At 46.1% G+C, this 19,570-nt stretch overlaps 2 protein-coding genes across 5 annotated transcripts; one reads left to right on the top strand and one right to left on the bottom strand.

Moving 5' to 3' along the window:
* The first annotated feature begins 257 nt into the window (after positions 1-257).
* On the top strand, positions 258-10,245 carry nedd1 (NEDD1 gamma-tubulin ring complex targeting factor). Of its 3 annotated transcripts, none has more exons than XM_049012708.1 (15): positions 258-395; positions 1,062-1,205; positions 2,487-2,581; positions 2,672-2,788; positions 4,114-4,254; positions 4,483-4,712; positions 5,022-5,226; positions 6,863-7,058; positions 7,586-7,714; positions 7,833-7,886; positions 8,020-8,183; positions 8,651-8,834; positions 9,029-9,164; positions 9,246-9,312; positions 9,428-10,245. In XM_049012708.1, exons 2-15 carry the CDS (start codon positions 1,070-1,072, stop codon positions 9,530-9,532), a joined length of 1,959 nt encoding a protein of 652 aa, XP_048868665.1. In that variant the 5' UTR covers positions 258-395; positions 1,062-1,069; the 3' UTR covers positions 9,533-10,245. The 3 variants fall into 3 exon arrangements, with proteins under 3 accessions (XP_048868665.1, XP_048868664.1, XP_048868666.1); XM_049012707.1 differs by having other exon boundaries at positions 1,059-1,205; XM_049012709.1 differs by having other exon boundaries at positions 272-451; positions 1,059-1,205.
* Positions 10,246-10,350: 105 nt separating this feature from the next.
* Positions 10,351-19,529, bottom strand: LOC125741146 (serine/threonine kinase receptor associated protein). 2 transcript variants are annotated; one of them, XM_049012710.1, is made up of 10 exons: positions 19,294-19,529; positions 18,922-19,100; positions 18,601-18,736; positions 17,877-17,958; positions 17,696-17,768; positions 17,505-17,604; positions 16,792-16,929; positions 16,490-16,626; positions 11,536-11,685; positions 10,351-11,248 (listed from the first exon to the last, which is right to left on the bottom strand). In XM_049012710.1, the coding sequence occupies exons 2-10, from the start codon at positions 19,031-19,033 to the stop codon at positions 11,187-11,189; spliced, it is 990 nt and encodes a 329-aa protein (XP_048868667.1). In that variant the 5' UTR covers positions 19,034-19,100; positions 19,294-19,529; the 3' UTR covers positions 10,351-11,186. The 2 variants fall into 2 exon arrangements, with proteins under 2 accessions (XP_048868667.1, XP_048868668.1); XM_049012711.1 differs by having other exon boundaries at positions 19,307-19,529.
* Positions 19,530-19,570: the final 41 nt, after the last annotated feature.

The raw sequence follows: 19,570 nt of genomic DNA, 5'->3' as shown, positions 1-19,570 counted from the left end.
ATTTTTCTAAACATTTCACCATATTTATTTTACCTGGCTTAATATTATGGTTTATTTTTTTCGCATAGAAAATAAATTCTGCTCTCCTTAACCAAAACACAAAACTAAACACGATGACATCCCCCCCCCCAACACACAAAAAAGCAGCAACAACAACAACGCAAAAAATGTTAGAAGAAACTACTTCAGGCTTTATGAAATATGAATGAAGCGGAGCTCTACGCGGATTCTGTTTGGCCCTCCTGGGTTGCCGTACTTATGGTCCTCCCATCAACAGGCGCGGAAATTCTTGCTGGGGTCGGAAACTTTGGTGCTGAATTGAGAGTGGCAGCGGTAGGTCAGTCATAAAGTTAATAATAAAGACAACCGAAGCACGCCTGGAAATTATTAAAAAGGTACAGTAAAATTTATTTAATTTGACAGAGAATCATTCCGACTTTACTGAAAACAGGTAAATATAGTCTATTTTTGCGACGCTCTGTTAGCTAGCAAGCTGTACCGGTAGTGAATCAGACCTAATAAACACCCAAATAACACGCACACGGGAGCGGTACGTTTAATGATATTTGGCAAATTGCACCGTGTATTAGACTTATATTTGGGATCTAGACAACTGGATTGTTATCCATGCAGCGATTTTGTCTAGACTACAAGTTTTTCGGACAACTAAGGTTGTACTAATTATATCAAAAACTGACTTTGGCTTGTTTGGTTTCAGTCTGTGTCTGCAGAGTGACTTGTTTTTGCATGATCCATTGTTTTTTGTTTACCTAATATTATTTAGTGGTGTTGAGCTGCACAGTAAAAAATAGTATTATTGACGCGGTGCACCTGTATAGAAAGCTGGTTATTTGTTAATCACAGGTTGTTTCACATATTTTTCAGTTTTAGTTTTCTGGTTAATATTAGTCGACTTAGCCAGGCGTCTCATTCAAATATATAAAATATGCTGACTACCTAGAAACAAAAAGCAGTTTTTTGTGGGGATAAAAAGTGACTGAGTGATTTGAAAGTACGAATGAGCTGTCATCGATATGTAAGAACTGATGTTATTTCAGCAGCCGTATTGATGGAGGACGTCACGCGGCTTGTGTCGTCGGGCGACGATGTGAAGGTCTGGAGCTCCGCTTCCATGACTGTTCTGGAGCAGTTCAACCCTCACAGTGCCCGACATCCAGTGTCTCGTGTGTGTTGGAGCAGCAACAGTATCCTTCCTTTAGCTCCATACTACATGTTTTCTGTTTTCTAAGTAGGTTTAAGACCTAATCACATAAAACAGAAAAGGTCACTAACAAACGATTTATTACCCGTATTTGCAGATATTTACATTCACACAGTTAATAGACGCTAGGGCTGCACTACATCGCATCAGGTTATCGCCTCGTGATATGTGAAATTTCCGTAAGAAATACTGCGATATTTATAAAACAAAAGGAGATGAAACACCCCGAGAATAAACTATAGCCGAAAAGAATTTATCATCTACCAGTAGAATGTGTCAGGTAAATTTGTGGTGTTGCCGCCAGTTGTGTCAACAGTCGCAAAGCTTTGCAGGCAAAAGCGAAATGATTATTGCGCACGCGCACATCGCGATAACAACGGATGAAAAGATGTGCAGTCCTGCTGTTGTCCAAAGCGACGTGAGGCAAATGGGACATTGCAAACATATATGCTGTCACGGAATCAACCAGGCAAACGTGAAACTAAGCTGAGCTTCCAACGAATGCCTAGGTACAAGGGTAAGCAGTAAGGGAGTCAGAGCGCAACATCCACAGTACTTGACAACTATATAGCAAGAACCAAATAAGACTATTCAATGAGCAGAAGCCAACATATGAACATACAGGGTATGTAAAGAGGCATTGGGCTAGTGGAGAAATCCATAGAACAGATGGGTCTTGAGGCGTTTCTTGATGGTGGAGAGACAGTCCGAATACTGGACATGGTTCGGCAGGTCATTGCACCATCGGGGAACCACATGAGAGTCATCTGGAGTGACATTTCTCACGTGGTGGATGGAGCTCCAAGCGGTGTTGGTTTGCTGACCAAAGGTGGTGAGGTGGTACATGGATCTTAAGGAGCCTTTTGATGAAGATACCAGAATCACAAGACACAAAAGCAAATAATATAATCAAAATGACAAATTTTCAGAAAACAGATATGCAAATATGTCTTAAATTGGCACAAGAGGAAAAAATGTGCAAATGACTGCAAAATGCAAGCAAAATAGTATAACTGCGACCAGGGGCGCCGCTAAGGGGGGGAAAGTTGGGACAATTCTAAGGGCCCACGCCCTTTAGGGGCCCCCAGAGATCTGAATGGGTGTGGTAGGGGGGCCCAACCTCATATTTTGTCATAGGGCCCAAAATTTCTAGCGGCGCCCCTGACTGCGACCACGTTGTTCATGTCTCTTGGTTTACCCAATCTGGTTAGTCGGTTAAAATGAGCTGGTAAGATTGTGTTAGTTGCCATGACTTCCAATGCAGATCGGTATCTGGTGACCGCCAGCAGCAGTGGGGACAAGCTGGTGGTGTCCAGTTTGAAATCATCCCCTATCCCTCTGGTTGAGCTTGGAGAGGGGGTGAGTATACAGCCAGCTGAGGGGGGGGGTTAACAGTGTGCATTAGTTCACTCCCTCTGTGGCTAATCCTGGCTGGTTTCTGTTCCCCAGAGGAAGCAGACCCGCATCAGCTTGAATTCCACCTCCCAGTTCCTTGTGAGCGGTGGCCTGGACTGCAGTGTCAACATTTGGGATCTGAAGACCAAGAAGTTGCACCGCTCCTTGCAGGTACCCATACTCCTGCATGTTTTCCGGAACCGTCAGAAATACCCCCTAAGAGTAGTGATTCATGCTCCTCTGATGGACGGTCTGCATTTACTGCTGCCAGTCACTCCACCTTGGCATTCTAATGGTTAATCTGATCCTTAGATTAATCAAATTTAACACTATAAATCCCCACAGGTAAATTCCACTTCATGTTACTACTACAAATAATTATCAGCGAGATACATTAGATAATTCAGTTATTAGACTAGTATTTAGAAGCACAGTAATGGGCTTGAGTTTTGTGCGTAATAGAAATGATTCTTTGTCACGTGTCTGAAGGAGAAAGTCTGTAAACAGCACCAAATGGCACAGAATTGTTTTGTCCAGTTGTGTAATACAGTAGTAGCCAAACTGGGGGACACTGGTGGGGGCGTCGCAAGATGATTTCCAGAACACGTGAATAAAAATGTTAAAAATAATGGTGGGAATGGGTAGAAACCTCTCCAGTCAATATTTTATTGAATTGGCAAACCAATATTGAAATTTATCATGAATTTTTAATCGTTAATGCTGAAAAGCTTTTCAGGTCTTCGTTTAAAGTAAAGACTGGGGCTGTAAAGGTACGAGTATTTGTTGGGTGCCATTCAGTTACATCATTTTTGGTTTGGAACCCGCAATGGAACTAATGAATATATTTCTTGACACAAGTGAAACCTAAGTTCACAAGTAGATGTTAAACATGGAAAACATTATGCTAAAGTTGGCTTTGAGTTAGTTACAGCTAGTACTGGACAGCTCAGTGACCCTCCCACATCACTTAAATCAGTAGTTCGGGAACGTTTTGGTTTCCCAATAAATTACACCAACACTGGAGAGAGTCAAAGATCAAAGTTGTCTATTGGCTCTATTGTACCGAACTTGGATATGTTGCTAGACACATATACAACATGCTGACTCGTTTGAGACAACATCATCTGAGTGTGTACGACCAAAGCAAGGCAGAAAGAGCCTCTGCAAGTTAGATTCCTCCGCGTGGTTTTTAAGGCCAGGAAATTCAGACTGGGCCAAATAATAACTAGAGCTAAGGGGTGTTTGTATAGATGTATGACCATACTCAGTAGTAGCGAACATATGATATACAGGATTTATATTTATTTTTAATGTGCAAATCAGCATCTGTTTGGTTTTGTTATTCAAACATCTAGTTGCGGTCGCGAATCTCTGGCACTGTTATCTTGGGGGTCGTGGACTGAAAGGTTTGGGTATCCCTGGTGAAATAAACTCGATTTTTTTACTTGAAGATTCACTTCCTTTTGTGTGAAATTGTCTCAACCTGCCCCTTCCAGGACCACAAGGAAGAAGTGACCTGTGTGTCCTTCAATGGCAACGACAACTACATAGCCTCCGGATCCACCAGCGGCGATATCATCCTGCACAGCATCACCACCAACCTGTCCAGCAAGCCGTTTGGTCATGGTGCTATACAGGTGAGAATTCTATGCCTCCATCCTGAGCCTGAAGAACCTGACCTTTGTCAAACTCCACATGGGCATCAACCCCAAATCCATCATAAACAGACTAGAGCAGGTAGACAGGAACAGGTAGAGCAGGAGCGTAAATGATGCCTAAACTCTAGTTAAACACCTAGAAATACTTCATGGCCCAATCTTCAAGTCGGCTACCTGGAATCTGAGCTTTTAAATCTCTCTCTGCAGCCCATCCATGACCTGAAGTACTCGTTTGTGAAGCGGTCACTTTTGGGCACGGTGTCAGACAGTGGCGTGGTTGTGTTGTGGGATGCCAACACGCAGAAGGAGCTGCACTCATTCCCGGAGAAACACAAGGCCCCTGCTTCCGGGCTTGCCTTCTCACCCACCAGCGACCTCCTCTTTGTCACTGTGGGTCTGGACAAGAAAATCATCTGTTACGACACCTCCAGCAAGATGTAAGGCTGGGGGGGGGGGTCTTTGTTCCTGGTTCTTGGGTGTCTTGTTGTGTGGAAGTTAATCAGCACGAGCTGAAGTAGTGGCGAGCTTGAGCTTGATGGATATAAGTGAAGGATTCAGCAGATCCTCTTCATACCGTAAATTTTTATAAGGGATGGAAAAGCTCACCGAATACAGGCATCGAAGGCAGGAAGAAGGAAGGTCAGGTGTCTGGGTGATTTTGGCCCTACTTCCCATCTATGGAAGTAGAAGACTGGGTGCATTCTGTAATCGGCTGCCTACAGTCACATGACTTGGTATGCCTACAGGGTTTTGCGAAGCATGCGAGCAGAGTCCCCTTTGACGGCCATTGACTTCATGCCAGACGGAGCGGGGCTTGCTGTGGGCTCCACTCAGGGAAAAGTGTATCTGTATGACCTCCGGAACCTCAGTGCACCCGTGAACGTGGCCATCGCGCATAAGACCTCTGTCACCTGCCTCAGCTTCCAGCACATCCATTCACGTCATACCAAGGTAGGACCGCCTACTAATAATGGACAAAATGACACTTCATGAACCTTTTGATGTATTTTTTGACTCTACTAGGTGGTGGACTCTGTTCAAAAAAGGGCACGTAGCATTCCCCAGCGCAAACCAAGAGCACCATCTAGTGGGGTCAAAAAATACAGCAGATGGTTCATGAAGCATCATTTTGACAATCACTACCGCCTACCTACCATGAAAGGAAACCTGGAAACTTTTGTTTTAAAAAGCACCCTTCCCAATACACCTACCCCAAAGTATTTTACATATACATGACCAAACACGCAGGACACACTGTGCAAGCATAAAAACTCAGAAGGTAGGCATAATGATAGGCAGATAATGCTGAGTTCTGGTCCAATGTGATCTGCTACGGTTGTCTGTTGACCTTCCCAGCTACAGCCTGCCATATTAATGAAGCAGGAAATCATTGTGGAAATCGAGGCTTTATTTTAAGATCTTGTGGCCTTGGTGTCATGAAGCCAATGCACCAGCAAATTCCAGAGAATACTTAGGGTCATGAATGGGTCATGTATAAAATTGCTAGGCTGTTGGTTGCCCATTGCTTTGGAGCCCTTGCCTTGAAGGAATCTCCATGATATTGCCAAGGGATTAAGTGTTACGGCATGCTTGGCAGTGTCTTCAGTGATGATGACCACTCTGTTTGCTGCTAAATTATCATTAAAAGTGCTCAAGATATTGCTAACATGTAAATCTGAGAGAAAGATGACATCAGCTAGGCATGACCATACGGGTTCAATGAGCTCTGGTACCTATGAACTTCACAGGAAGGGTATGCAGAGGTTGGGTTTCAGTGCACTTTTGGCTAGTAAAATGGTGCAATGAACAAATAGTGATGAGCAGGTGGAAAGAAGTTGTATGAACAGGTGAGACATTCACTTTCTCCATAAGAACTTCCGGGTCATTTCGTTTGGTCCATTATGGTGTGCGGATGCATTCCTGGCATAGTTACTGCCCATTCAGAGAGTAAGATAATGCCACTGAATACACAGCAGCTGTGAGTACTCGTGTGTGTAGCCTGTTCCAAAATATCGCCGTTCTAATGGGACTGGAATCTTTCACAGGGTATGAATGGTCACTTCCTGGACTTTCTAGTGAGCTTCTCTAGCCAGCTGATGAATTATGGGAGATTCTGGAGAAATGCCTCCAGCTCGGGTCTCCCCGAGGCTGTGTAAGAACTGCCATGTAAGAAAGGCGTCTTGCTATTGCAGTTGAGAATCAGGCTCTTGTGTAACCCATGGCAGTGTGTCCTGAAGCTGTTTTGGTAGCCCGAGATGGTCAAGCAGCCTGCACAGACACTGTGTTGGTCTTTCATTTATTTTTGAGCGTCTTATCTTGCCGTACCAAAAGGGTTGCCAATTTTCCCATAGTCCTTGGCCCGGCACTTCTTCATTTCCTCCACATAGAGGTGCTGTTGACCTATACTCTCTCAGCCTGCCGTGTGTGTCACATGACCAAAGTTCGGGTGTGTCTTCCTCTAGCATTGACAGTGGGAGTTTCTCATTCTCTTTGTAAACATGAAACCAAATCTCCCTCCTGAGCTAAAGTCAGTGGTTTTTAGGAGACTCGAGAGGCTGATGTTTCATCTGAATCTGTTTCTCCACAGTCGAGCAAAGTGGGATCCAGCAAGACGTCCTCCACTGTACCCAGCAAGAGGACGTCGGTAAAACTGGAAGATCCTGCTGGACCTGATCCCACGCCTGTCCCTAGCCCCTCTAGTGCAGCGTCGACGTTTTCCATATCCATGGTGACCCAACATGGCTCCCAAGCCGTGTCTGACCAGCACATGGCAGAGAAAGCAGGTCTAACACCAAGTAGATATGCTTCATACACTGTATCATACGTCCATCCCATCCTCTAGTCCAGTGTTTCCCAATCCGAACCTCGGGGACCCACAGATTGTCTGGCAGGGAGCTCGGAGGAAGCAAAAATTGTGGACTGTCTGGCAGAGAGTTCAGAGGGAGCAAAAACGTGCACCGTCTGGATCCCTGAAGACCGGATTTGGAAACGCTGCACTAGTCCATCGTCACACCTTTTGAAAAAGTTCCCTTTAGGCCACATGAATCGTGAGTTATTTAGATTTATTTAGTAATAGAGCTGGCCCTGGGATTTGCCCGTCTTGTTGCGGGTAATCGCATACTCCTGCAGTCGGTGACTCACCTATCCCAGCACGCATTAGTCAGCACTCACACACATCATCTCGTTTTTCAGCATGTGGGTCGTTGGAATGCCGCAAGCCAACTATCCATTCGTGTTAACAATCAGTCTCCCGTAACCTGTCTATTTAGGGGGTGACTTGCAGCTTGATGTGTGCCGCCTCTCCCTGCAGATGGCGGCATGGATGTCATGCTCCGCAAGGAAGATGAGGGCCAGCAAGGTGGGGACCGGCTCCCCAGCATGGACAGGTTTAATAACGTCGGCCGGAACAGCCTGGACATCTTCTCGCCAGTGCGAGAGGGTGAGGCCAGCCGTCTGCTTCTCTCAGCTCTGGAATGGAGATGCCGTCCCTTTTACTGTGTCTTGGTCCCTACAGTTTCTTTTCTCCTGGTTCTGACCCCTTAATGCTTAATTTCCAGACTACAAGGCCCTCAGGCTGAGTGTAGACCCTTCAAGTGGAAAGAAGAAAGATGGTGTGTATATACTATAATGTTGAGAGAGAGAGAGAGCGCAGTTACTTTGATCCTCAGATGGAAATTAGGGTGGGCCTCTGTTGGTACTGTCTGCAATAATGTGAACGCATTTCCTGCTTTCGTGTACGTGCAGAGTTGGACTTCCTGTCACAGTACGCCAGAGTCACTGACCCCCGCAGGACCCCCCTGGGCACACCAGGGAGCATCGGGCCCAGTTCCGTGTTCCAGACCCCTCCTCCAATCAGGGAGGAAGAAACCTCACCGCTAGTACTGCCGCAGATAATGGAATGTCGAACGGTCAGTGGGGAATTTCAACGATGCCTTTTTACATTCAGCATTAAGGGTGGGCCATTGGGTCCTGCAGGCTGGGGATTTAAACGTGTCGGCGGTAGACAGCCATTGCCCTTCTGAGCTATGACTTTGAGTAGGCAAAACCTTCGCCCTGGCGTTTCACCTCCCAGTCAGGTGCCTGTTACGATGCCTCTTCCTAAACGGGGTTGAGTCACCCACTGAATAACTATGGCCCTTCGGATTGTTTTTTGTTATACCCGGTCACTGAGCCGCCCAGTTATAGACTGAACATAAGTGTCTCTTCTGGTTGTTAGTGATAATAATGAAACCTGTGGGATTCTGACTTCAAAAACTGAGACAGCTCTGCTCTAAAACCTGTCTGAATTCAGATTGAGAAGGATTGTCGCACACGCAATGTGGCCTAAATCTTTGGTGGGGCCGTTCACTTTTTTTTTTTTTTGCTTTTTTTGCAGGGTGATAAAGATCTGAGTGAAGGTCTCACGTTGGAGCTAGACTCGCAGGCTGTGCCCGGCAGCACGGGGCCCCCAGCACGTACTCCTGAGGCCACCCTAAGGAGTGGGAGGGAGGGCGTGGCCCCGCTCCGCTTCGACACACCCGTCAACGGGGCCACCCCTGCCGCTGCACGCAAACCTCCAGGTGAATCTCCCCCTGGCGGACCCACCCCGGGCCCACGTGCACACCAGAGGCTGCCTGGAAATTTGCCTGAAGCATTAATACTTGAGGCACTCCTTAGTATAGTGTGAAAGTGTTTTTGTTTGGTGCACAGTGAGGATTTAAGGTGGGGAACGCATCAGACTGAACGACGTGGTGTGTGTGTGTGTGTGTGGCAGGTGTGGAGTCTGTGGCCTCCTCCCTCACTGAGCGAATCGCAGAGAGTGTTGGCGTTGAGGGGGGCGGGGCTCCACTCTCGGCCCTGCAGGTGCATTTCATCCGCAATATGATCCACGAGGCTCTGGAGGACTTTAGGTGAGTCTCCACCACCCCGAAGTCACCACCCACACATCCGTGCAGATGGTGAACTCGCGCCCCGCCCTCCTTACATTCCAGGGATGCCTGTCACAGGGACATTGTGAACCTGCAGGTGGAGATGATCAGACAATTCTACATCCAGCTGGTGAGCCCCCCCCCCTTCCCCCCCCTTCTTGTCTCCTTGCCATCCTCGCTGATCAGCTGTGACTTACCTGTGTGTGTGTGTGTGTGTGGCGGGGGCCATTCCGACTTTCTTTCAGAACGAGATCCACGGCCTGATCGAGAGATACTCAGTGACCGACTCGCTGGTGGAGGAGATCGAGTGTCTCAAAGAGGAGAACAAGAGGCTGAAGACCAACTACTGAGTGGCGAGAGCCTGTCTCTCTCAGCATTAATCTCCGGACCCCCCCCCCCCACACGGGCAGAATATGCATGACGTGGGTAGGGGTGGTGTTCATCCAGCTTCACCTCTGTGCTTTGAGAAGAGAAGGGCTTTTCGTTTTTTTCTCCCTTTCCTCTTTCCTCTTGTGGATGGTCGGCGGCCATTGTGGCGCCTGTCGTTTAGTGACTCACGACTATAGCAAAGTGCCTTATCACTAACACCAGCTTACCGGAGCACCTGTGCTGAGCCTGGGTGAAAGCGCGCGGTGGCTGGCTGGTGGGAAGGGCGGGTGTCGCCCCAGGAGAGCTCTGCTGCTCCACCCCCCACCCCCCCAATTCTCCCAGCCTTACAGGTTATTCAGTATTTTACTTTGAGTTAGCACGGTTTTTACAGGTGCATACCAGCTCCCTGTTGGAAGGGAGCCAGGGCGACATAAATTTACACCTGCGAAACAAGACTATCAAACACCCCCCAAAGGGCTTTCCTCACTCAGTTTTCACGGGTGTCCTGGTTTGCAAAAAATAAATAAAAAATGTTCTAAACAGCAGCTAATTAGAAGGTCACGCACCTGTGGGATTGGATGTAAGGGCTACAGACCTGAAAGTTTGAGAAATGTTTGCGTGTGTGTGTGTGTGTGTGTGTGGGGGGATGGATTATGGACTTGCAGCAATAAATTATCAGGTGTGTATGACCTGGTTTTTCTCTGAGTCCCCTTATTTCACATGCATCATGGGGGAAAAAAAAACACTCGTGTTTCCTAGCAAGGGTGAAAGGATTCATCATTAATGAACGACGCCCAACTACAGTCAATGACATTTTTATTTAGTGGTATTCCAGTAAAATGGCGAAAGGCACACCTCACAGAACAGACGGCGCTTTGGGAAACACGGGACGCAGAGCTCTGCCAGTCACTGGTTCAGCTAAATGTGACGGTCAGACTTGCGGGGGTGGGGGGTTGTGCGGAAACGAAACTCACGGACGAACAGAAGAATGCAGGTAACGATATTTTAAGAAGCAAATCCAACTGCAATGGCAACATAGGCAATTTTTTTTGTTTTTGTTTTTTTTCTTAAAGGAGGGGGGGGGGGGGGGGGCAGGGTAGCTAAGAACCAAAACTAATCCTGCATTTTGTGCCCATTTAAGTAAATTTCCTAGTAAATTTCTCAATAAAACAAAAACATCACAAAGCTCTTCTATGGCCGGATAAGTTTTCCAAATACTCATGAGAAGACGAGAGACGACGGGCCCCAGAGTGCAGGGGACAGACCGATCGTTTGACCTTCACCCAAACAAAAAAAAAGTAGGCAGCTGTGTCAGCGTTACGCTCACAGGTCTACTACTTTCCTCCGGTGCAGACTGTCATGGAGCGTGCCGCTGTGACTCTGTGTGTGTGTCCTACATAGTGTTTTCAGCGGTACTCAGACTCCCAGGTGAGCTCAACACAAATTCGGCCCCCGACGAGGAGGAACGGCCTCGTATTTTTCTGAGGGTGGTGCCATTTCTTTCTTTTTTCTTCTACTTCACCAGGCCCTCCCTCCTTTCCACCCCCTGGCTCACACGCTTTCCTCTCCACCTCCTCTCTGTCCTCGGCATGCGACTGGCAGGGTGTTGGGGATGGGGGGTGGGGATGCAGGGGGTCAGGCCTTGATCTCAGTGGCGGGGCAGTACAGCGTGTCGGAGTTCTCCGAGACCAGCTCCTCTGTGGATTCAAAGCCAGGAGAGATGGTGAATTCCCAGCCAAACTAAAAAAGGTACATCTCATTCTGTCCAAGCACTTTCCTCTAATAAACCCAACCCATGTTTGTCTCTTCTAAATAAAATTACAAGCAATTTGTCTCAGGGCAAGTTGGACACCCACATGCCTCATTTTCTCTTTACGTAACACTCACAGACACCCGCACATAAACGTCTTACTATTTGCCGTCTACACCCACAGTAAAGTTGCCTGGTATGTACCAAACAAACGGCGCAGTGCGGGACTCTCACCTGGGAGGACGCACTTCCAGAGTCCGTAGGTCTTGCCCACCGCAGTCTGCCACAGCCGCAGGGTTCCGTCCTCGGAGCCGCTGGCGTACAGCTCGCCATCCGGGCTGAACCGCACACAGTGCACTGGCCCAAAGTGGCCCTTGTACGACTCTGTTGGAAAAGGAGCAGTACTGGTGTTTTCGACCATGTCCGCGGAGGATGGGGAGCCCCTCGGTTAATAATGGTGATGCCTGGGCTAATAGGACCACAGACACCCAGGGGGAGCAGATAGGATCAGCTTTTGAACTGCTAAAATGTGTAGCATACGTGTGACTTAGCACAGCAATGGAAACTGTAGACCTGACTGATGTTTCAGTTGCTGTTCATAATGGCTCATGATTAAAAAACCACCCCACCAATGTGTTTCCGATTTAAATTTACAAAATTAAAAAAAGGCCTGATTACTTTATCCCGCTTCACACTGGCCATCCACCCTGGCGGTTATTGGTAACAAATTGCTGTTTTCTGGAGCATCACGGGGAACACTGCGTACATGTTTAGCAAAAGAGAAAACCTGGGAGAAGCGAGTCGACTCGCCTGATTCCTTAACGATGCCACGGGGGGGGGATGAACTGCAGAGGCCGCAGTGCCGGGAGACTTGCTGTGCTTCCAAAGGCACTGGCTTTGTTTAATATCTGGCGTTGCCTCTACTGCTAACCTGGGATCTCCATGATTGGTCAACTCTCCCCCAACCATATTTTTAAACAGTCTTTTAGGACTCAACAATAACATAATCGGAGCCAGAATACAAACCCAAAATAACACTCATATCACTAGGGACTCGTAAGATGTTATACAACAACATTTAAAAGTGATTTCACAAGGTTTCTGAAATGGCCACCTATTGGACTCCCTTCATGAATCGACATTCTGGTCCAAATATGATCTTTCTTCACTCACGTAAATCTGGCTTTTCATTACAGAAAACATTCCTGTATCATGCCACGCCCCTTTCTGCAAAAATCCTGGATCTCAAGACGTGGGGTGGACCTCTGCAGAAATCACTGATTTCACAGACCAAATCAATAAGTACTTGTTCCACGATGGTGGATAAGGACGATGCATCAAAATCTAATTTACTCTAACCCTTCCTCTTCAATTTGTGAAGCAAGAGAACCACAGCTGTCTCTTCGACTTTGTTGACCTGCTTTCTGATGTCACCATTCATTCTGAAAACCCTCAGCAGAACGAACCCCTCAGTTCTGACGTTTATTAATAATGTGAGAAAGGTTAACTTTACTCCTGCTAAAGGCAAAGACTAGATCATGGGTTACAGTGGCATTATGTCTCCTCTCTAAACGCCATAACAGTCAGAACTAGCAACCATTTGCTGTGGTTAAACATTCACAAACATTTGCCTGCCTGGACCCGTTCATACAAAGTTTTCCTTGTCATTACACTGAGAACGACTCTACTGCACATATTTGTGGTTATGGATCAGCGCTGGGACCAGTAATGTTACCACTCTGCATTCCTCTCCTTGGGAAGATCATATGAAATTCACTCTCATTCCCATGCTGATGGGGCACATATCTATGAACAAGACAAGGGATGGTGGGCAGGGTGCAGTAAGGTGACAAGCTACTTCATTTACAGAACAATCTGCTTCTCCTCAGCTCACCACTGACTAACAATTCCCAACGCACCGGTCCGGGACTGTTCCCTGTTACTCTAGTAGGCTGGAAAAAGCTGGGGGTTTTGAGTGGAGTTGGTTAATTTCCAAAAATAAACAACATATTTGTAAGCCACGCCTCTTTTTTTACAGCCACTGACAAACCTGTGTTCTAATGATCGCATGTGGGGAAAAAAATAAATAAATGGGAAAAATTATTAAATTTGTCCTGCCAACCAATCTGCCGCCCAGGATTGTGCACCAGCCAGAACTGAATTGAGAACGACCCTGAATTTCCGGTTCGGCTTGCGGTTGGAAACAGGATGCAGAATTGCGATTCAAATTTAAATGTAAGGAAGCTGAATTAATATGGAATTGAATTACACAAACATGTTAATATCGCCAGAAGTATTGCGACACCCCTCCAAATCATTCAGGTGCTATAAGCAATTCCATAGCCACGTGAATATAAAAATCAAGCACCTAGGCATGCAGACTGCTTCTATAAACATTTGTGAAAAAATGGGTCACTCTCAGGAGCTCAGTGACTTCAAGCATGGTACCGTGATAGGATGCCACCTGCGTGATAATTTCATTCATGAAATTTCCTCCCTACTAAATATTCCATGGTGAACTGTTAGTGGTATTATAAGTGGAAGCAATTGGGAACAATAGCAACTCAGCCACGAAGTGGTAGGCCACGTAAAATCACAGAGCGGGGACAACGCATGCTGAGGCGCACAGTGTGCAGAAGTTGGCAACTGTCTGTAGAGTGAAAAGCTACAGACCTCCAAACTTCATGTGGGCTTAAAATTAACTCAAGAACAGTGTGTAGAGAACTTCATGGAATGGGTTTCCACGGTTGAGCAGCTGCATCCAAGCCTTACGTCACCAAGTGCAATGCAAAGCGTCGGATGCAGTGATGTAACTCTAGGGCAGTGGAGACATGTTCTCCGGAGTGACGAATCACGCTTCCCTGTCTGACAAGCCAATGGACGAGTCTGGCTTTGGCGCTTGCCAGGAAAACGGTACTTGCCCGACTACATTGTGCCAAGTGTAAAGTTTGGTGGAGGGCTGATTATGGTTGCTTTTCTAGGGGTTTTGCTTGGCCCCTTAGTTCCAGTGAAAGGAATTGTTAATGCTGCAGCATTCTAAGCTATTTTAGACAATGTCATGCCCCCAACTTAGTGGGAACAGTCTGGGGATGGCCCCTTCCTGATCCAGTATGACTGTGCACCAGCTCACAAAGCAAGCTCCATAAGGACATGGATGAGCGAGTCTGGTGTGGAGGAACTTGTCTGGCCTGCACAGAGCCCTGACCTCAACCAGATAGAACACCTTTGGGATGAATTAGAGCGGAGACTGCGAGCCAGGCCTTCTCATCCAACATCAGTGCCTGACCTCACAAATGCTCTCCTGAAAGAATGGTCAAAAATTCCCATAAACATATTACTATACCATGTGGACAGCCTTCCCAGAAGAGTTGAAGCTGTTATAGCTGCAAAGGGTGGGCCAACTCCATATTAAAGCCTATGTATTAAGATAAGAAGAACTTTATTTATCCCGAGGGAAATTCTTTAGCCGAAAGTTTAGCGAGTCTTAATAAATAAAATAATTACTATATCTATACTAGTACTATAAACTAAAAAACTAAAAAAGCAATGCAAAATGCAGAGAGCACGCCAGGCAGGCTGCTGTCCGGGACGCCGCAGGAAGGAGATCATGAATGGGACGTCATTAAAGCTCATGTGTCTATAAAGGCAGGTTTCCCAATACTTTTTAGCAATATAGTGTACACAGTATATACTATACCACTGTTATAAAAATGTCATGTTATTCCAAATGAAAGAACATTTGACCATTGTTTTGTGTGCCATGGTGGATCTTCTCATAGGAAAAGTTGAATGTCCACCCCCCAAAACTCAGTTCTGGCTATAATGACTAAAATTTCCAACCAACCAGATGTTTTTTAAACATCTGAAGTCAAACTAGTCCCTAACCTTTCACCAAAGAGTCACATATTGTGACAGTATACCTGTGTCACTCAAGTCTGACTTGATGGGATGGAAACCACGTTTTTATGGCAACTGGGATGGAAACCATAGAAACCAAACTAATTTTCTAGATTTTGCACAACTTGTCTGCAAATATCTTGCTATACCTGCTTTCTGTACCTGTCGAGAGAATCTTTTGTGAACTATAGATTCAGAATGATGCAATTTAAATAATAAAGCCTTTTGTTGCCTGAACAATGAGTCATGTGCAGTGGAATACATCGTAACTGCATTTACAGTCCTCTCCATTTGTTCCCCCCATTGTTAGAACCAAAAAACTCGTCTTACATGCTCATTACTCTCCCAGAGCTGCTGAAATTCCTAACGCCTTTATAAAGGCCCTGCTCATTCCTCCCATCTAGCTCGAGGACAGTATCTCGCTCGGTGGGTTTTGGGTCAGTGCCCATGTCTGAAAGGTCAGGGGTTCAAATCCAGTGACTCACAGAGTATCACCCTTGGGCCCCTGGGCAAGGCCCTTAACCCCACCTGATTCAGGGATGCAGACTGGTCCCGCTCCTGGATAATCACTTAATCTGTAATCTAATCTTGTTTTCAATATATTGTACTCTGTCGAAAGATAATTTGTCGATATGGGTTTTCCAAATCAGTTCAGAATTCAGGAACAACTTTTTAAATGATATGTATCCGGTAATACTCATACTTAATCCTTAGTGGTATTTTATGGTTTAAAAAGCCTACAAAACCAAAGATTCTTTTGTTCAAGATCTGAAAATGTAATGCGTGCCTCAGACCAGGCTACCAACAGACACGAACATCACCCTTTCGGTGCTATACGAGAAACTAGAAAATATGAATACATTACGTACATCAATATCTCTTCAATGGTTTCAAAATGTACATGTTAATAACAGACATTTAATCTCCTAGTCTGGTATTGAAAGTTCTGGTACATGCTGAACTGATATGTCTAAATGCCTTCTTGATAATCTTACAGAGTTGATAACACATTTAATGTGAATAAATCCTTTAGGAAGACTGTGACAGTGTCTGTTAGCTGATATAAGGGCAATTTAACTTCTACTGAAGAGCTACCATTTTGGTCCACTGTGGCGATACTGTATTTTCTGATGTCTACACCGCCATGATTTCTTGGCCATGTTCCAGCCGTTCACTTTTTGCTTATCCTCCCCAGTAACTGAGTTTGAACTTCCAGCCCAGGAAACCCATTTGGACACGTACCAGAAGTGACCCTGCGCTCCGACGCAGCCGGTTAGGACAGGATACTCACCGAGCTCCTCCTTGGTGCTGTAGTCATATTTGTAGAGCTTGAAATCGTCGCCACCAGCCACAAAGAAGTCCTTCTCGGGATGCAGGGAGGCGGAGTGGATGGACGTTGGGGCATCCACAGTCTTGATCAAGTCAAGGCTGTTTAAAGGAGTGGAAGAGGGTCACGACCCTCCCATCGCTGTGCAGAGCTGCTATAACAAACCGAGGCCGAAGAGTTTCGCCCTTTGATCTAGTGCCTTCGTAAATGACACACTCAGCAAGACCTGCCAAACTAGCATGGCGGACGCCGCTCCTCCTCCATACCTAAGCGCATCGTAGAAAGCGATGGTTTTCCCATAAGTGATGACCAGGATTTCTCCATCTGCGATATACTCCATGCTGCTGACAGCTACATCAAAGGCAAGGGTTTTCACCGTCTCCATACTGCTCCTGTCCCACAGGCTGCGGACACAACGTGGCGGGAACACATCAATCATCAATCAATTTCCAAAAAAGGACCAGTTGTACGGTGCTTCCCAATCCAGGCCTTGGGGATCCTCAGACGGTCTACATTTTTGCTTTCTCCCACCTACCAACACATCTGTACCAGGTATTCAAAGTTCTTAATTGGCTGAAAAAGCAAAAATTTGTAAAAGCAAAAATGTGGCCTGTCTGAGGATCCTCAAGGCCTGGATTGGGAAGCACTACTCTAGTAGCTCGTTATTTAAAATAATGGCAGGTTTCTTCAGTCCATTCATTCATTTTTCTGGGTGTTTAGCAAACATATGAACCAACATATTTAGGTTTAAGTTATGCACCTTGGTCAATGGGACAACATTAGAGTTTGTTCTGGTACTTCACTGAGCAACCCTGCGGTCCCTTGCCTCTCATTAGCTTCAGGCTAATGTTATTCCTTCAATCACTGTCAGGTCATCTGTATACACAGTTATGCACCGCCGCATGTGCTAGTCACACACTTGTGCTTGGCACAGGGGCAGAACGTCCCCAGTACGTCCTAGGGAGGACAAGAAGCTCACCGCACTGTTTTGTCCTCCGCAGCTGAGAGGATCTGCTCGTCACTGTTGCACCACAGAGCTTTCTTAATGGCAGAGGTGTGTCCCGCAATCTCCTGTGGATCTAATGGAAACCAAACCCGCAATAGTCATCTACAGGCCCAAACTCCCACACAAACAAAAAACACGGTAGCTAAGCAAATGAGCAGACCTACCAGCTTCAGGTTTGCTGAGGTCAAAGATGCGTAACACTTTATCGTTTCCCCCTGTCAACAGGTGGTTACTATCCTGAGTGCAGAGAAAAAAACAGCGTGTCACACGGGCTGCGTGTAAGAACGTAAACAGAGTCAGTCACCTGGCACATCCTAAAATGAGCTGACCGATCCCGCAGCCTACCTGGGTAAAGTGGACAGACTTAACAATGTGCTTGTGCGCCAGCGTAAGAGTTTCATCCCCGGTCACGGCGTCCCACACCTTACTGCGTCAAAGAGCGAGAAAGGTCAACTTAACACACATACTGAACGCGTCTTGCTTATGCAAGCTGGTGAGGAAGGAAGGCATTCAGTAGGTGTGCATGAGGCGGGGTGCTATTTTGATACATTTCCAAAGCTAGATACAGGATGACGCAACACAGTTTATATCGATATACTTTTATCGTACGTTAAAATCCTCCTTCCCAGTTATAAGCAATATGAGACCTTCAGTTGTGGCATTACCCAGAATTCCAGCATTCACAGCAAAAATGAAACCTCTCACTTACTGCCTCATGGTGGATTTAATGGAGGGGAAAGGTGAGGAATCATTGTTATATCTCACATGTGGGATTTGATTTAAAACTGAACATTTAGAGCACTACATAGAATTATTGTGTACCTCTGTCTAAAAATAACAAGATATTGTTTCTGGTCCACATTGCCCAGCCCTATGTGTAGGTGACTTTAGTTACACAATCAGGTCACAGCTAAACTGGAATTGTACTGTACCAGGGACACATGAATTATTATAAAGGAGTTATATTATTAAACAACAGCTGTATTTAAGTGTAACAATGTTACATAATTTACATGATATAAAAATTAAATTAGCTTGACTTGGATGGTGGAGGACTCTGTATTCTCACGCTGTAAAATCTGCAGCTGCAGTAGCTGCCTTCGTGGCCTCCTTATTTAAAGTGGCCCCCCAAACAGCACCCTTGTGACCCAGGAACGTCCCGATCCAGTCCCCTGTGTCCCCCTGGCGCAACATGGGTTTGCCATCTAGGGAGAAAAAGCAGAGAAGGTAGGAGTACCGTGTACCAGAGGCTAAAGTTACTGAAATGCTTCCAAGAATCAAAGAAGAGAGCTATCAATACACATGAGACTGTAATCCTCTGATCTTGACAACACTACCGTGACAACACTTACTAGGTCATTAAGGCCACTGCGACGTTATGGTGGCATACCTTTACAAGCGCTTATCAGGAAATATCCATAAGGAGTTATTCCGCTGAACGCCAGATCCACCACTGGTCGGGTATGTCCTGAACATGTAAGCGGAGTCTGCCTCATAGCCATAATCCTCCAGAAACACGATCAGGGCCGAATGACGAGAAGCGAGGGAAAAATGGATGCTGACTGTGGCCTACGGTGTGTAACAAATGCAAAAATAAAAAAATAAAAAAACAGAAATCAGATTAATTAAAATATACAGCCTACTCGATTATATAGTGTTAGATTATATTAATATTATAAATGTTATAATATTATAGATCAGTTTGCGAGTAGGACGCCACAATTCACACACGCGCCTGTCACTGATTTTAACGCAAACTCGCCTGGTAAACTCACCACCCTTCGAGGCTCTACAGACCCGAGAGAAGGAAGAAAATGAAGCTGAACCGATACAGCCGTATCCCCGAAACGGGGTCGAACAACTTCAATCCCCCAACAAAGCGATATGCCACTAGCTACAATAAATGCAACTTGTGTGGGGGCCGAAATTGGGTGATAAGGAACTACACCGATCTGACAGGAAGTTCGGTGAGGACAACAATGCCGCGCCGACCGGAAATGGGGCACGCCGTACCAGTCCGTGTAGAAACACGGACGGTG

Source organism: Brienomyrus brachyistius, chromosome 1 (assembly GCF_023856365.1).
Source record: "Brienomyrus brachyistius isolate T26 chromosome 1, BBRACH_0.4, whole genome shotgun sequence".
In the NCBI taxonomy this organism is placed as follows: domain Eukaryota; kingdom Metazoa; phylum Chordata; class Actinopteri; order Osteoglossiformes; family Mormyridae; genus Brienomyrus; species Brienomyrus brachyistius.
This window is presented reverse-complemented; position numbering and strand designations above follow the sequence as displayed.

Excerpts from the sequence above, each read along its gene's own strand:
- LOC125741146 (XM_049012710.1), bottom strand. The coding sequence starts at position 19,033 with ATGGCTATGAGGCAGACTCCGCTTACATGTTCAGGACATACCCGACCA. Across the intron at positions 17,769-17,876 it reads AGTCTGTCCACTTTACCCAG|GATAGTAACCACCTGTTGAC; the intron begins GTAGGCTGCGGG and ends CTCTGCACTCAG. Across the intron at positions 17,605-17,695 it reads CCTCAGCAAACCTGAAGCTG|ATCCACAGGAGATTGCGGGA; the intron begins GTAGGTCTGCTC and ends GGTTTCCATTAG.
- nedd1 (XM_049012708.1), top strand. The coding sequence starts at position 1,070 with ATGGAGGACGTCACGCGGCTTGTGTCGTCGGGCGACGATGTGAAGGTC. Across the intron at positions 9,165-9,245 it reads GAGGCTCTGGAGGACTTTAG|GGATGCCTGTCACAGGGACA; the intron begins GTGAGTCTCCAC and ends CTTACATTCCAG. Across the intron at positions 9,313-9,427 it reads GACAATTCTACATCCAGCTG|AACGAGATCCACGGCCTGAT; the intron begins GTGAGCCCCCCC and ends ACTTTCTTTCAG.